At 45.4% G+C, this 16,733-nt stretch overlaps 1 protein-coding gene across 1 annotated transcript; it reads right to left on the minus strand.

The window, feature by feature from the left end:
- Nucleotides 1-10,471: 10,471 nt before the first annotated feature.
- On the minus strand, nucleotides 10,472-14,096 carry COX20 (cytochrome c oxidase assembly factor COX20). The gene is made up of 4 exons (XM_084203050.1): nucleotides 13,886-14,096; nucleotides 12,296-12,410; nucleotides 12,066-12,129; nucleotides 10,472-11,606 (listed from the first exon to the last, which is right to left on the minus strand). Exons 1-4 carry the CDS (start codon nucleotides 13,916-13,918, stop codon nucleotides 11,465-11,467), a joined length of 354 nt encoding a protein of 117 aa, XP_084059176.1. The 5' UTR covers nucleotides 13,919-14,096; the 3' UTR covers nucleotides 10,472-11,464.
- Between the last annotated feature and the right edge of the window lie 2,637 nt (nucleotides 14,097-16,733).

Genomic DNA, 16,733 nt, shown 5'->3' on the forward strand with positions numbered 1-16,733 from the left:
GAAAGTGGGTGGAGAAGTTTAACTCTAGACGTTTGTTTGCAATAAAATAAATTCATTTTACTCTTGTTTGGGATTGTCGCCATCAAGGTCTAAAATCCCGTTAATGCTATAAAGAGGAAGAGAATGTATGAAAGCAACGATGTTGGACAGTTTTAAACTCATTACTGTACATGCTGAAATACTTGTGTTTCTTTAAAAAATCTGGTGGTTGCTTTGTTAGAGATCTATCACTTGTATAATTCACAGTTTTACATGGTTCTATGTATAGGGCAAAAGTCTTTGAGTTGCGCTTGCATCATGTAAATCCACTTAACCTCTTTATTGTAAAATAGACATTAGGGAAGGAGCAGGAGAAGGATTTGAACAGGGAGTAGGATAGGAGGAAGGATTGTCATGGAGTTTAACAGAGAGCTTCAATTTGTTTTAACTGCTATTTTGTTCAGCTTTATGCTTTTGTAAAATTGTAGTGGCAATGTTAGCTGCTAACTTGCATTCTAATGCCATAAGACAGGGAAAAGATGTACCTTGTAAGAGGGACACGGGGTACACGCGTGAGAACACGTGGCACTGCTGCCATCAGGGCCCTGGAGTGTGCTGGCAGTCCCCGTGGGAGTGTATGGACTAGCAGAGGCTTCCTGGCAGCAGCCTAGAGCTAGAGTCGTGTGCTGTGCTTGAAACCTTTCTCCAGTGTTAGTCAATTTCTAGTAGTCTTCAGAAGTAAAAATAAGCTTGTGTTGCTCTTCTAGCCTTTATAGCAGATGCCATTGCATATTGACATTAAACATTAACAGCACCACCTCCTTGTTAATAGTGCTTTAAATCATCCCTTTACTTTGAATGAGAAAAAATGTAAATTGTCTTAAAAGAAACATTATTTAATGAAATTTGGGGAATTGAAACCCAAATATGTTTTGCTGAAATGGAATTTTCTTTAGACTTGCAAAAAAAAAAGTTAGTGTAATTAAAGTCCATTTCTCTTCTACCCTCCTCACAAGAACTAACACTTTGTATGGAGTGCTGATCCTTTGCTTATTTTGGTACTCTATAAAATGATATAGTCTTAAACTAAAATATAAGAGCCTACACTTACTATGTGGTTGTAAAGCCTGTATTTCAATTCAAAAGTCTGGGATGTTTTGTTTTCAGTTTCTTTGCTCTATGGTGTTTAAAACGAACCCCAACAAAACAGCCACACGTGAGATGCTTCAACTCTCACACTCAAAAAGGAGTATCCTGTTTCTATGAAAAATACTCCTCTCCAACAAAAGCTGTTTTGGTAAGCTCAGCACTGTCTGAGGAGCAGAATTCAAAAAAGCTTCAGCACATGCTGTACCTGGGACACGTGTAGTTCAGAGAGGGGGTGGAAAAGTCCACGTACATCCTGCTCTTGATTTGTCATAGTTGAGTGGAGAGCAGCGCTTGCATGGAGCCGTGTATTCAGCCTGGGTCTGCCCACACAATTAACGTAGCTCTGAATATTCCTAGAGAAGGGATTTATTTTGCCACGTGAAAATGGCTTTTATAGAGAAGCAGTTGCCTAAAGAGTCACTAATAGTAAAATACCCCCAGTTTGCATTTAAAAAGGACAGTATGAAACTTAGCTGGTGGCTACAGAAAGGTGAGGCGGGCACAGCTGTACTTTGCCAAAACGAGAGGGCTGAGCCATCTGTCACGTTCAGTGATTTCTTGCAGCTTAGGAGGGTTTGTTTACATGCAGGAAGGTACTTGGATTAGAGCAGCCGGGCTGCTGGTGGCGGTGGCACAGATAGCGGCATACAACACTGGGATTTGGGCTCATGTTTTGGGGTGCTTTTCCTTTTGGAGTGCAAACTGGGTTTGGCTTTTCCTACCCCAGATGGGGTTTTTTCCTAACAGAGTACAAATGTGGATAGCTTCGGGCTTAGCTCTGTGCCGTGGGGACCATGGCACGTGGTGCCTGTGCAGCTGTTGGCAGCAGTGCCGGCGCTGCTGGCGGTGCTCTCCTTGCAGCCCTGTGTGATGCAGCTGCTGCCACCTCATCCATCCTTGGGCAGGCTGTGGCCGCCCCGCCTTGCGCGGGGGCCGTGCGCGCTGAGCTGCAGGCTCAAGGCAGGGCTGTGCTCCGTGTCCCGGGAGGAAGCGCCCGCTTAACAACCAAACAAACTCCAGCTGTATTTCTGCCTTTGCTGGTAACAGTCGCTAGGATACACGCTGTGTACGTGGAGGTGCTTCCCCGACACGCCACGGCCTCGGCGAGGGGCGGTGTCCTGCGTGAGAAGACTTTGTAAACAGCTGTGGGACATCAGGGGCACGCTTTAGTTCTGGGGTGGCTACGAGATCCCTGTCCCCACAGCCGGCTCTGCTGTCGGAGCTGGCCTTTCCGCTCTGCTCGGCTGCTTCCTCTGCTGCACCGGGAGTCCGGCAGTGCTGCCACCTGTGTGTACGAGCTCAGTGTGAGTGGCACCTGTACAGAGCTCCTTTCAGTGCCTACTGCAGGACAGCTCAGCAGTGAAAAGATTTTTAGACGTTGTCCCCACTTGTTCTGACAGTGGAATGAATTAAATCAGTCTGCTGGCTATGTCTGTGCAGTCCAAGCCACTTGCATTGAAAGAAAAATTCTTACTCATGGTGAAAGCCGCTATTTTTTTTTTTCTTGCAACACTCCAAGCACTGCTTTTAATAGAAATAGGTGATGAAGTCATATTTTAAGATTAGGAAGTTTCCTTGCCCGTGACCTTTTGAAAAACTAGGCCAATGCTTTCTAACAGGGCAATCTCAGGCAAAGCCACAAGAAATCAAACTGAGTTGCAGAGACATGAAATATTTTGACACTTCTGCAGATGTTAGCTGCCAGGGGCTGTGCTTTCCCAAGCAGAGAAGCATGCACTCGCTGTATTTGTGAACTAGCAAGGGAAGAGTGAGTACAGCTGGAGACAACTTGGCCCAAAGCACTGTGGAAGATGGGGAAAGCTCCAGGATGTCAGAAAAGGCTGCTGAGGAACAAGTGGAGAGCAGCTTTGTAACTCGGGTGTGTAACAGCTCGGCTGTGGTGAAGTCAGAGCAGCGCCTCTCTCACGCACATCCTCATCCCAGGCAAAGCCCCATGCAGGTAGAGAGAGGAAGGAGGCCTTCTCTTTAAACAGTGGCAGAGTAGTGGTTAGTTTTGTGCAGCTTCTCTGCTTTGCTGGGCACCAGCCATCTCTTCCAGCACAGAAGGCCTCTCCAGAGCCAGCCCTTACAGGGAACTGGCTGAAATCAGGACTTGGCCAGCAATTACTTTGGATGTGACTCTTGCCTTAGTTTGTCTTTCTGCCAGTGCTGGGAGTGGCAGGAGGATTCAGCTATGTTGGTTGCTATGTAAACTTAGCTGTAGCTTAAAAAAGATGCTCAATGTTTTACATGTTGTCAACATCAATAGCAAAAAAAAAAACAAAGGCAAGTGTAAAAAACCTAGAAATACAATTACTTGTGGGTGACTTGATATGCAAGTATTACTTTAGAGCAAGTTTTTGTTCTCTCTTCTGGTTTAGTAGACAATCTTTGATCTACAGAGTACTTTTACTCCTAGAAGTTACTTAAATCAAAACTATGGGTAAGACATAGAGGGGAGGAAAAGAAATGAGTAAGTCTCGAAGGAGGTATTTACTTGTAATGTCATTTTCTGAAAGAAGTGACACCTGGAGTTTGCTCACATTTCGAGTTTGCTGAAACACTTGAGGTTTGCTGAGAAACAAGAGTGAGAAAAGTTGAGCTACCAGAGGTGAGTCCCCATGCAGCATCACATGCAGGTTGTGAGCAGCAGGGCTGTTCACCCAAAGCCTGGCACCTCCACACGCCGCACACTTTGTCTTCTCTGCTATGTGCTCCCTGCTGCTGCCAGAGCACCAACAATGCTCTGGGGCCTCCCACCCAGCCTGGGAACGCTGCTTTGGAGAGAACAATTCCTGAAGGCAAAAAGGGATGCTCTTCAAAAAGGCTGTCCTCTGCATGGCAGCGGGCTTTTCCTATCTCGGGTTTTGCAGATTCTCTGTGTCTCTGCAGGCTGCAGAATCACAGAGATTTGCTTCTGGACATCCTCCCACTTGCAGCAGGACTGGCACCTGTGCTCAGGTCAGCTGGGGCTTTGTCTAGAGATGCTTGAAAACCTGCAAAGGGTGGAAATCACATGGCCTCTCTGGGCTGGCCAGTGCACTGCCCTCAGAGTAAACCAGGCCTGTCCTCCTGCCTGGCCTGGAGCCCCCAAGCTGGAGTTTGTGGCCAATGCCCCTGCCCCATCTCCTGCAGCTATCAGGAGATGTTTGGCTCCATCTTTGTAACTGTCCTGCAGATAATACTTGGCTCTTATTAGTTCACCCCACAGACTATATCCAGCTCCTTCCACTGTCATTCCAGAGGGCAGGCCTTAAGCTTAGGAGCCCATCACTGGAGTCTCTACATATTTTTTTGACATCCTTGTTGAGCAAGAAGCCCAAAGCTGGGCAGCAATATTAGATGCACTGCTCAGCAGTGTCAGTACTGGTGGATAAGTGCACCTCTGCATTCACTGACCACATATTTCATGATGGAGCCCAGACTGCAGGCTGACTTATTTGCAGAGCGAACACTCTCCTGGCCCACATTCAACTTGGCAGCCGCTGTAAGTCGTATCCTCTTCAGCAGGGCTGTGATTCAGCTAACTGCTTCCCAGCCTCTAGTGGACACCCCATTAGGGAAGCAGCTGCCCTATAAAACAACAACAACAATAATAAAATCGAATCTATTGTTAAATAGTGAGACAAGCACCTCAAAAAGAAACATTAGTTGTAAATTACATGTGCAAATTAAATGTCTTGTGTGTTTGCCCTGTTTAGTCTGAGAGACCTTGCAGAAAGCAGCTGTGATAGTTCAGTAAGAACTACTTCAACACTTAAGCATCAGCGAAGACAACATTTAAATGTCACCATCTGGGTATTTGGATCCCAGACCTAGGATATTCCATCAATCACACCTTTTGCATGAACCTGCCTGCCCCTTTGTTACAAGGAGCAGAGCCCACCAAGCATCACACACCAGCTGCCAAAGCTCGGGATGACTGGCTGGTTCCCGTACGTGGCTGCAAGAGGAGCTGCTTCCTCCAAAGGAAAGGAGGTGGGAGCAATCACTGTGATCCAGTGCTCCAGTCCGCAGGGCTGCACGCCGAGCCCTGCTTGGCACTGAGAAAACTCCACAGTCTGCTTGGCGATGGAGAAGGTGGTGGAGGCCGGGAGACACTTCCTGAAAATCAGCGGCTCCCGGACATTCCTGGGAGGGGGGGCTGCTGCTGCTGCTGCTTCAGCGGCTGCGTTGGCACAGCCCCAGGATATTTATGTGCCTCCACAGCCTGGCAGCCGGCCAGCCCCTTTTTATTTTTTTTCCTTTAAGGAAACACCCGCAGAAGGGAAATGAGAGACTCCAACCGTTTCTTTCAGCAGATTCTCGTGCAGACAATGAAGAAAAGTTTTCAGGAATGATCTTGTTTTTATAGGCACTTACTGCCATGAAAGGTCCATCATTTACCAAGTACGAGTATCCCTCTCTAGTTCCAGAACAAACCAGGGAAGATTACAGTGCCGAAAGCAACTGCAGGGCTGGTGGGGGAAGGGAGGGAGTGCATGGGCTCCTCCTTGTATGGTGGCTGTATTCCAATTAGCATGGATCCCACAGGAGGCCGTCGGTAGAGGGACCGTGCTGCTGCTATATCATTACCTAAACCCCTCTGAATTTTTTCCGGTTTGGTGCCATACCAGGAGTGTGTGACTTCACGCAGAGCTGTGGTTTGTGGCATCTCACAGCATTCCTGAAGCGTGGGGAGTGTGGCTGCACGTGTGTGTTCCACAGAGCCATGTGCAGGGGCATCCCTCGCTCTGCTGGGACCATGCAGTGCTCCGAGGGAGCGGCTGCCTGGCCATCTGGCAGGTGGCCACTCTGTGACCCACTCAGGTGCTCTCCAGAGAAGTCTCTTGGAGAGCACAGGTGTGGGTGACAGAGATGTACAGGCTGAGGTATGGCGTCCCCAGTAGAAGGATGAATAGTGTTAGAGAAGTTTCTGAGTAGAAATTAATGCTGACTGGCTTTTTGGAAGGAGAGGGCCATTGTGCTTGTTAGTGGGTGTACGAAGCCCTCCATGGTACTGGTTCAAGGGGACCTTGTGAGGTTTAGGAAGAAAAGGCTGAGTTCTTTTTATCCATCTGGGAGTCTCAGTAGGCAGTAATGAAAGAATATGACACTGGGATACTATCAGAGCTAAGAAACCGAGTCAAACAAGTTCTGTCATGGCCTCCCAGTGCTGCCTCAGGACAGCCCGCAAGGGCCTTAAATATTGGATGAAAGCGTTATCAGCACAGCATGTAACAATCACTGGTAGCTCCAGATTTCTTTGGGGGGTCTGAATAGGGAACTTATCCCTGTATTTTGAGGAACAGGCTGTTACAATTTTTTTTCTCTGTATTTGCTCTGTGAAGGACTCCTGCAACAGCCATTTGTGGAAATGTATCCAGTCCAGTAATAAACCTGTTATTGGCTTTTCCTCTTCAGAGATACTGCCACTACCTCAGCCAGAGCCTGAACGTTTCCTGAAAGGGAGGGGTATTCGCTTCCCTTTAATTGCTTAAGTAACATAACAGAGCAGTGGCAGCTGGGTGGCATCTCTCATCCTGTTTCCACACACAGCATCTGTGCAGTGTCACAACCATGACATGGTGGAGAAACATCTCTCACTGTGGCCACCTGGCAAAGGTAAAGGTGATAAGAACCCTTGACCTGGATGACAGAAAGCATGAATATCAGCCAGAGATGTAAAGCTTGTAAGTGAACTCCAAAGACCTGCCATGCATGTATATGCAGGGTTGAAGGCCAAAATGTGTCATGGATAAAAGCACACTGTGAACACCAGAGTTATCACAAGCCATTTGCCATCAATAGGAGAGATGAGGATCTGTTGTCTAGGGAGAAAACTCACATTGGCTGAGAGCACACCTGCTGCTCTTTGTTACAGCATTTGACAAAATAAACAAGGAGTTTAAAAAATATGCAAAGCATATGCTTCCTTCTCTCCAGAGCAGGAAAAGGGGGAATCTTTGTTTCTGTTCACTAGATCATCACTATACAATCTGAGTATTTTTGGAGCTGTGACCAGTCTAAAGAGAAAGATCCCTGCCATGGTAATTGTCCACTCCCATGGTACATTTTAGGTACTGCCAGAGGGCTCCTGGCATGTTCAGGAGAGTTGAGGGTTTTGACGCACTCTTGCTCATGACAGATGACAGAAGCTGGCAGGATTAAAATAGCCTCAGAACAAACTGCTCTTAATCTTGAAAACAAGCAGACATAAGGATGCCATGACCTATTCCTGCAGGAACAGGCAGACCGACCCCCTGCTGGATGGCTCTCAGGCAAACTATGAACTCAAGCAGGAAAAAACCAAAGGAGTGTGTGAAAAAGAGGGGACCTACCCTTAGTCAAGGTGCTGTTAGCCATGAACAAAAGTCTGTGTTTTCCTCAAACTGTCATCCAAGGTTCTACCTCTCATTACCCTCCTCCTCCACCACCGTTTGAAGGTTTAGCAGCTGTATGTGCTTAATGTAATATTTTAATTTTAAATGTAATAAAGTTATCTGTTCCAAGGCCTCGAGTCACATTGACTAAAACTCAGTTCCACTTCTGATATGGAATTAGTTCTTGGTTCTTCACTTACGGAAAAAAAAAAAATCAAAGGATCATCTTTTTGAGCATCTGAATATACTGTAAAACTTTGTTTTGATCAGTTATCCAAGGCAAGAACAATGTATTTGTTTCAAGACTTAAATGGAGCAGCAAACAACTTCCATGGGTAACCACTGAGCACTTGAGCTAAATGTCTGGATAGGAACAAGAATTAGTCTACTAAGCTGGAGAAAATATTTTGCTTGGGAGCTCATTACAGCTGAATTCACACAGTACTTCATTGTTACCTGGATTGCTTATACCAGAAATAACAAACGTACTTCCTCCAGACGCAAATAAAAAAACCCTACCAAAAGCCAGGCTCAGTGAAAAGAGATGACCTTTACTTTGCAGCACTCAAGGACTTGGGGTGGCTGGTGACACACACAGTCTGAAAGCCTGCAAAATGCAGAGAGGGCCAACATCTCCCTAAAATCTCTGCTTGGGTAAAGAGGCAAACCACAAGCTTGGGATGGCAGCTGTAATTGCCTGTGCTGTCACCTTCAGAAAAGTTCCTGTTGCATCTGTCAATGGCTGAAGAAGGACATCTGCACCTGTGAGAGGCACCGAAGGCACCTGATCACGTGGCAGCTCTGGGAATGGGGCTGGCAATTAACCTTAGATCTCCAGGTGCCTTCCACAGCGACTTCCCTTCCCGAAGGACCTGGAGGACACACCTTGCACAAGTGGCCTCTGGCTGCTGCCGGAGTCCCAAGTGTGCGCTCCTGCTGGAGGAGGCTGCAAATGCCTTTTCCCAGAGTTCCTGTTACCCGCAGTAGCGGGGAACAGGAAGAGAAAGGTGTGGAGGAGCAATGGGGCCAGAAACCCATCTCCCTATTTTGCTGGTGGTTTAGATTGCATTAAGGAAGGATTTCCCTAACTTCAGGAATAAAAACTGCTTGTCAGTCACTGCTCAGTGACCAAGTAATGTGACTGTTGGTGAAATAGACAGGGTTTTAACAACTTAGGGTTTCAAGCTGCTATACTTCATTCTCTCCCTTTTCATGGTTTATTCTGAGGGGGCTGAAAACCAAACATCTTAAAAATTATTTTTTTCTTTTCCATCCTAGTAACTGTCTGGTAAGTTTTAATTTAGACAAAGCAAAGCAAACACTATCATATCTGTCATTAGCTGCAATTCTTTTACATTTCAAGTCTGATAATAAAATACAGAGGTGTGCTACACATTTCCACCAATGACTTAAGTTTTATGAAATTAGCAGTAACAGATAAATAGGGATATAACTCACTAATTTAAAAAAAAAAATATAGTTATGCCATTGTTTTCAACTGTCAGAATTACTTAAATAACAGAAATATTTGTTTTCTTGTCAATGTATCCTAATTTATGACAACCAACAGCTTTGAGATTTTTTTGTTTTATCTTGTCTCTCATTCTTTAATTGGGTAACCCATCAGTCACTTTCAATTCACTCTCCATAGCTGGCACAAAAGCAGCTGGAGCCAGCACTTCAAGGAATTATGCCAGACTTTTTCCCCTGCATGTTTGACCATGAGCCTTCTTCCTTCTGCTGTTGCAGGCCCCCCCTTTCACACCAACAGAGTCCTGCTCATCGCTTCCTTGTCTTATATTTCTGCCCTGCCCTATTCGGTAAAGGCCTCAACTTTCAGTTAATTCCACCTCAAGTCTTAGTAAACACTGAAGCTCCAATGTGCTGGCCAGGCTGTCTGCACACTGCATCTTCCCCAGTTTTTCTGTGAACATCTGGCATGCTCATTTTACACTCTGCACAGTGAAGCAAAAGTATTGGATGGGTTATCTAAGCAATGCAAATACATCTAGCATTTCACAGTTACTGCTAAAATTGTGGTTAAGCTGCTATTGGGCAAACATCCTTAAATACAGTAACTTATACCAACACCAATTAACATCAGAGAGGATTAATGCTGCAATTTTCCCCAGATTTTTTTTACTTACACGGTATCATTATGCTGTTTCTACTTTCTCACCAGTCACAGCATTTGTGTGTTTTGAAGGATGCCATTATACACACACTAACTTCTTTCCCATCAGCACAAAACACCCTTCACTTCTCTCTCTACAACTGCTCTTTGCCAAAGAGTAAATTTTCATCCCTGTGCTTTTGTTGCCTAAACCCCCCAGCTGACCTATGACCTCACAGCCAAAAGACCCCCTGCTTAGGTTGCACTTTCTTTTCTTAGGTCAGATAGGAAAGAACTCAACCATGTATTAAAAACAGGAGCTTGTTAAGACCAGCTTCATGGCTCGCTCAGTTTCCCACTGCTGCTCCAAGGGCTTTATGAAGCAACAGCTTCCACCCCAAGGAGAAGCTTCCCACGTCCCCTTGGCCCCCCAGCCAGCACAGAACCAGGGGAAACATTTTTCTCTTCTGAATTAGCTACCAATGAACTTCTCAGTTTAGAATTTGCAGTGAGGACAGTAAGTGTTTCATTGCATTAATTCTTCTGAAGACTTTTTATATAAAATATTGAAGTCAATGTCCTCAATAAAATTTATCTGTTTCCTTCAGAACAAACACGAGGAATAGAGGGGCAAAAAGGAATTAGAGTATATAGGTTTGTTTTCTTCTTATAAGAAGCTAATCCACACAGGGTAAAAGTTTAATTTTCTCAGCATAAATAGCATGTTTGTTTAGTGCTCTCAAGTATATTTCCAAATAAATAAGTGGAGCAATACTGCTGTTTACATCTGGATTTTCAAACCTCCCTGCACCAATGTGAGTTAACAACAGATCACAATCTCTCTCAGGCTAAGTACAGGGTGGGGGAAAAGAACTGTTTTTGCTTGGTGACATGCCTTTAGACCAGAAAGTGCTTACAGCATAATAGACCATAAATCATTATATGAAAAAATAAAAACATTGTGTCACTCATGCAGGCAGAAGCAAGTGAGTGACGTCATCACTCATCTTTTTACCAATATGCTATTAGACCTAACACTGTATTTCCAAACAAGATGGTTTCCTTGACATTACGTACTGATATTTCTTTTAAGTGAAAAATCACTGTAGAACATGCCTTTATAGAAAAACATGAAAGAAAAAACAAGCATTGCTACCTACAAATAATGTAGAATATGATTCCACAAATAGTAGAGAAGTGTCTTAAGTTGCAAGATTTTTAATGAAATAAAAAATTATTTAATTACATAGTTTAGACTGCTCTGAAGTGTGATTTTAGTCATAGTTTCAAACAGAACAAAGATTGAAATCCTTCAGCTTCACAATGTATGTAAGTTATCTGGTTATCCTGCAGCTGAAATCTTACAAAGGCTGCTGACTATCACCCACTTTGCACAAGCAAAGCCTTCTCCTACTGTTCAAATATTCCTGTTTCACAAACAGCAGTGTTAATAATAGCACTGAAGAACACATTTACTCAACAGGTGATGGAAATATTTTCCTGTATTTAAATGAGATGTAATTACAACTTTGCTAAAACAAACCACACTCTGTTTATAATGGAAGTTAAAGCAGTCCCAAATCACTGTCGTTAATCCTCTGAGACCCTGAAGAGAACACATCAGCTCCCAGATGTTTAACAGGACGTCATTCCAAATGCGTGCAGTCACATACATACATACATGAAACAAAGCAAGGCTTGTACCGACTTAACAGATTCACGATGAATTTCCTGCTCAGATTTGCTAGGAAAACCATGATTTACCAGTTTTAGACAGCTCACAGGCTTGCAGTGTAGACTGACTTTTTTTTGGACCACCTTCTCCCAAAGATGTATTAAACCACAACTCTTCCGGAGCAACCTATGAATCGCTTCTTTCACTGCCAGTTTGTTTCTTTTCTGGATCAAGATAACTGCCTTCAAATAAAACTCTGTTTTTCATTCCTTCTTTAAGCATTCTTTGCCGGATCCTTTGCTGGGCCAAGTTGTACCTGCAGTAAAACCTAGAGGAGAGGATGAAAATGAAACACAATTCCCTGCTTTATATGAGTAGCAGGATCGAGCCAAAGTCATTCAGGCAGCTGAAAAGTTGCAACCACATTGCTAGTAAAATTAAGCATGCTGCCTTTGGAATTAGGACACAAGGATGGGGTATGAAAAGGAAAAAACTATTAAGAAAAATGGAAATAAGTGGGGGAGTTGATAGCTTAGAATTCAAGAAACAATAGGAAGTATTAAAAAAAATATATATATAAACATAAAGATTCAAACACAGTGAAATGTCTTCCTTTAAAGAAGACAACTATTTTGGGGAAAAGGAAAAGGACGCTTTGCTAGGCAGGTTTTTTAATGCGGTTTCAAAAGCAACATGAAACACTGTTTCTGAAAACTGAAACACAGGGATCATGTCGTACAATTCAGCCAACATAGGCCTGTCAAAATTGAAGAAGAATTTTACATACCAGTATCCTAACATTGTGCAAATATAGCTACCAACTGCAACATCACAAGATCTTTTAACTCTACCTGAAAGAAAAACAAAAAATCTTCTGAAAAGTCAGAGAAAACAACTTGTATGACTTCCCATTATTAATAACACCTAACAGCAAAGAGAAGTTTTTTTTTCTTGCAAATAAATATATATTCTTGCAAATAAATATATATATAAAACCCAAAAGGAGTAAGTACTTACTAGTTGCTAAAAAATGTCCAAGACCCATAACTAAAGACCCCAAGGAGCCATAGAGCACTGATTCTCGTGCACATGGGATATTTTGAACATCGAGAAATCCCAAGAGTTTAAAGGACTGTAAGACAAAACAAAACAATAAAAAAAAAAAAAAACAACCATAAATTTAAAAAATCATTTCTGCAGAAGTCTTTGATGCCAACTCAACTGTAAAACTGACTTCTTATCTTAATAGTCAAGCATAACTAGTTGAGAACTTTCTGCATCCAGGGTTACAGATGACCGAAAGTGAACAGGTACAGATATATCAGGGATGTTTTTGGAAGAGTTAACTATTAATTTACATAATATAGCTTTGCACAAAACTGTTGATCCATCCTTTCCACTGAATATTACAAATGAACTACTTAATTTCTTACTTTTACATTCCCCAAAAAAAAAAGAAGAGCGAAGACCCTTACGAATCCAGGATTTTTGTTACATCACAACAAAGATGGAAGGTTTCAATCAAGTATGCAGTTAGTCATGCCATGTAATTTTAGTACCTGAAGCAAGCAAATGTGCTTGGAAAAAGTTAACTTACTGGAGAATTGAGCATTGAACCTAATACTGAATACAAATATTTATAAACCTAACTAATTAATGACCTTACCCTATGTCTAGGCAGGGGCTGGGCACATGGGTCAGGGGCAAGGCAGCTGCCCCTCAGTAACCCCTGCACATTTTTCTGCTGTCAATCCTTTGGTCAGAGATGGTGTGAAAATACGTTTCAGTCTGTTGTGCTTAAATCATTAGAACATGATGAATCACCTATGCAACTGCAGCAAAATTCATCAAAGGTGATTGTTTTATTTTGTTGTGAAGGTACTCCACTTGGTCAAAGTAGATTTTGAAGATGGAGTACTACAGGGCTCAACTACTTGTGGAGAGCTGACACTCTGTGAGAGAAGTCACTGTGTAACTGTGGTAATGGGGGTGGCAAGCATGGAAATCCCCAGCGTTAGTTTTATCCATGTTCCCTAGGGACAGCCATCAACTGTCCCTGTGTACAAGTGAGACAGAAAGGATGTAGTCCATGTTGGTCGAACCTCCTAATGAGTAATTTCAAGCGCTCTCACATGGAAGAAGTCACTTGATATGTTGCTGTTGTTGGCTAAGGAAGTATCCCTGCCACATCCACGCAGCGTGATGCATCCTTTTAAAATAGCGTCTCACCTGTTGCCAGGCTGGGCATCATTTGTTATGTCTCTGACCACTGCCGACGGCCGCCCTCACGAACCCTCCAGTCTCACCACCAAGAGCAGGTCCCGCGGAGGGACCCGGGGGAACACAGCCCCGACCCCGCCCGCCCACCTGGCCCTGCAGCGCCCCGGCTCCGCCCTGCCTTTCCGTGCATTGTTCCCCGGCTATTTCCTCGGGCGGTGGAACGGCGGGGCGGGGCGCTGGGGGCACGGTCACTGCAGCTCTGCCATGACCTCCCGTGTCCCCAGCGCGGGCAGCCGTGTGCCGTGCAGCTCCTCCTCCTCCTCCTCCTCATGATCATCCTCATTCTCCTCCTGGCCCCTCACCGCCCCCCCCCCCGCCCTCCATTACCTTCCCCGGCTCAGAGTCGCCCTCGCCCGCCATGCCGCGGCAGCGCCTTCCCGCCCGCACCAGCGAGCCGGGGCTGCGCCCGCGTACAGAGCGGCACCGAGGGGAGGCCGCTCCGCCCGCCCCGTCTCTATGGCGCCCGCGGAAGGGGCGGGGGCGGGCGCGCCGGCGCCATTTTAGGTCCCGGCGCCGAGCGAGATTCCAGCGCGAATCCTTTGTTCGGCGAAATGGGTCACGGCGCGGGGGGCGCGCGCGCGGGCACGCGGCCGGGGGGCGGGGCGCCGGCGCTCGCCCCGCCCCGCCCCCGCCTCGCGCCGCCCGCCCCCTCCCCGCCGCGGGCGCGCGCCCGGGCCGGGCGGGGCTGAGGGCGGCGCCGGGAATCCGCGCGGATCCCGGCGGGAACACGCGGCCGGGCCACGCTCCGGCGTACCGGGCGCCATAGGCCCTGCCGCGGTTGGGCTGAGCCCTGCTGTTCAAAGCTAAAAGAGAAACGACGGGGCTGGGAGGTGCAAACGCGCTCAGTGGGTAGCACCTAGTGGGACAAGGAAGTTACGGGATCCTTGGCGCGCCGTGGCCAGCCTGATGGATGTGGGGATGTGTATCCCCACCGCAGGTCAGGGGAGCGTGCCAGGGTGCTGGAATGGGCCGAGGAAAAGATGACTTGTGCAGCTGGGCGAAAAGGCCCCGGGTGGCAGCGGGAAGCAGGAGGTGGAGGAAGAATTGATTCAGAAGTGCTCTGGAAAATGGCCTCCTGTGAGGGGACCGTGCGGAGCCGCATCGGACACAACCGCAGCGGGTTCAGCCTGATTTAGCGGGGAAAGCCTGTGCTAAATCACTTGGACATGCTGGAAATTACCCCTTAGGTGTGTGTAACTACCTGCGGTAAGGATGAGAAAAGGTAAATAGTGCTAAGTGACTTAGGACAGAGGTACAGTTCTCCAGGATACTGTGAAAATATATTTTGCTGCAAGAAGACTTGGCTCTAAGTAGCGAATTACAGGGCAGATTCAATTTAGAACCTTTTCTATCTTAGCAATGAAGTATAACAAGAATGAGAAATGTGTAATACTGCTCTTTGATCTAAAAAATAGTGTGTCCTGACTTATGAGGCATGAGATAAATTCAGATCTTTTTAAATATTATTATGTGCTTGGTTTTTTCTTAATCCTATGCTAAATAAAATGGTCTTTTTTACACACTGAAATTTATGTCCATTTGGATTCTGTTACTGCTTTTTGTCTTTCCTGTGTTTGTGGGATTTTGGAAACAATGTACTTTCTCACAACCAATTTTCATGTTTCACTAGCTGAAAAGTGCTACTGCGTATTCGCATGAGCTCTTTTAAATCTCCCATGTATTAGAAACAAATCTCAATCCTTCCCAACAGTCCCAATCTATCCCTGTTTTGTCATCTTCGTAGATGTTGCAGCCAGAGCTCTGAATTCACAGAACACTGATTCAACATTTGCTATCCATTTTAAAAAGATCAGTAGGAGGCACTCGAATTGTGAGTAGTTTGGCCTTTTTAAAATTAATGTAGAGATGCAAACACAGGACCTTTGCTATATGATGCAAAACCCAAAATTATTGACATAATCTGCCCTTGGAAATCCTTGTAATGTCCAGTTGTATTTTAGTTGGTTTAAAAATTAAGCAGTGACAAATACTGAGGAATGTAGCAAGAAATCCCAAGAGAGTGCTGACATGATTAACAAGGGCACAGTGGTGAAAAAGAGACCCTGCTTTTACTGCTAATGAGGTGGCCTGGCCTACAGCACCTCATATTTTGAAGGAAAAGAACGGAAGGAAAAGAATGGAATCTTTTTTGCTTTGCAAGAATTAAGATGGTGGAGAGCAAAGTACACAAATAGAACCTCTTTTGTCTGATAATCAAGAATAGGCTAAGGAGAAGTATGTGGTTTTCTCCTATGTGTCATTTATGCTTTTCCCAAATACCCAGATCTCACAAATTACACTGCAATAAACAATACCATTCTATTTTTTTCTCCCTCTCCTTGGTACTTGGCCATTACCCTGCTTTACTGCTGCACCTCACAGCTCTGCTTCTTGTCCTTCAGAAGCTGCTCCAAAATTGATCACTATTACCCTTTGTGGAGTTAGAAGTACACAGGGCTGCTTGTTGGTGCTTTGGATGAGTGAAGATGCTGGAGCCTGCTTAGCTTAAGGAAGAGGGACACTTGGGATGGCCTGAAGCATGCAGCCATTTTCCCTCGGGTCCCTTAGGTGCCAGGGTGTGCAGAGGGCATGGGGTGATGTCCTCCAGCACTTGAGGAGGGCAGGGCTCTTGAAGTGTGGGCCTTCTGCTGCTTTTACTCTTGTGTGCTCTGAAGGCTCTGGGATTAGGGTCTTCTTTTTCACATCCTGGGCTCAAATAAAAATGAGGGTAGCTACTTCTGGCTCACTGAAATGCAGGTTTTAGCCTGCAAGTTGATCAAGGAGGTTGACACTCTGTGGGCATGTGGTACTTTATAAGGGTGTTCACGCAGGGAATGGGAGAGCTGCTGGAATATGCCCACTGCCTTGCCAATGTGACTTCCTGCAAGAGCTGGACTGACTTTTATTTAAACCCTTGGCACACCTGGCCCAGCAGAGGCACATCCCAGAGCATCTTCCACTGTGTTCTGCCAGTGTGCATACAGGGAAGGTGGTACAGCAAAAGCCCCTGTGTGCATGCCTCTCTCCATTAGCAGGGACACCGTGCTGTTTCTGGAAGCCAGGCATTTTGTATATGCAAGTTTGGACCTGCTGCCTTGAATTTCTGACCCTAAAGGACACAACTGAGATATTTAAACATTCTTGTTTCCTTAATGACATTGACTGGAGCTGGAGA

Source organism: Fringilla coelebs (assembly GCF_963513975.1).
Source record: "Fringilla coelebs genome assembly, chromosome: 3".
In the NCBI taxonomy this organism is placed as follows: domain Eukaryota; kingdom Metazoa; phylum Chordata; class Aves; order Passeriformes; family Fringillidae; genus Fringilla; species Fringilla coelebs.

Bases quoted from the DNA above. Each gene is read 5' to 3' on its own strand.
- COX20 (XM_084203050.1), bottom strand. From the start codon at position 13,918: ATGGCGGGCGAGGGCGACTCTGAGCCGGGGAAG. The intron at 12,130-12,295 runs GTAAGTACTTAC...TTTTTCTTTCAG, and splicing joins TGGACATTTTTTAGCAACTA to GTAGAGTTAAAAGATCTTGT. The intron at 11,607-12,065 runs GTATGTAAAATT...CCTCTCCTCTAG, and splicing joins TGCACAATGTTAGGATACTG to GTTTTACTGCAGGTACAACT.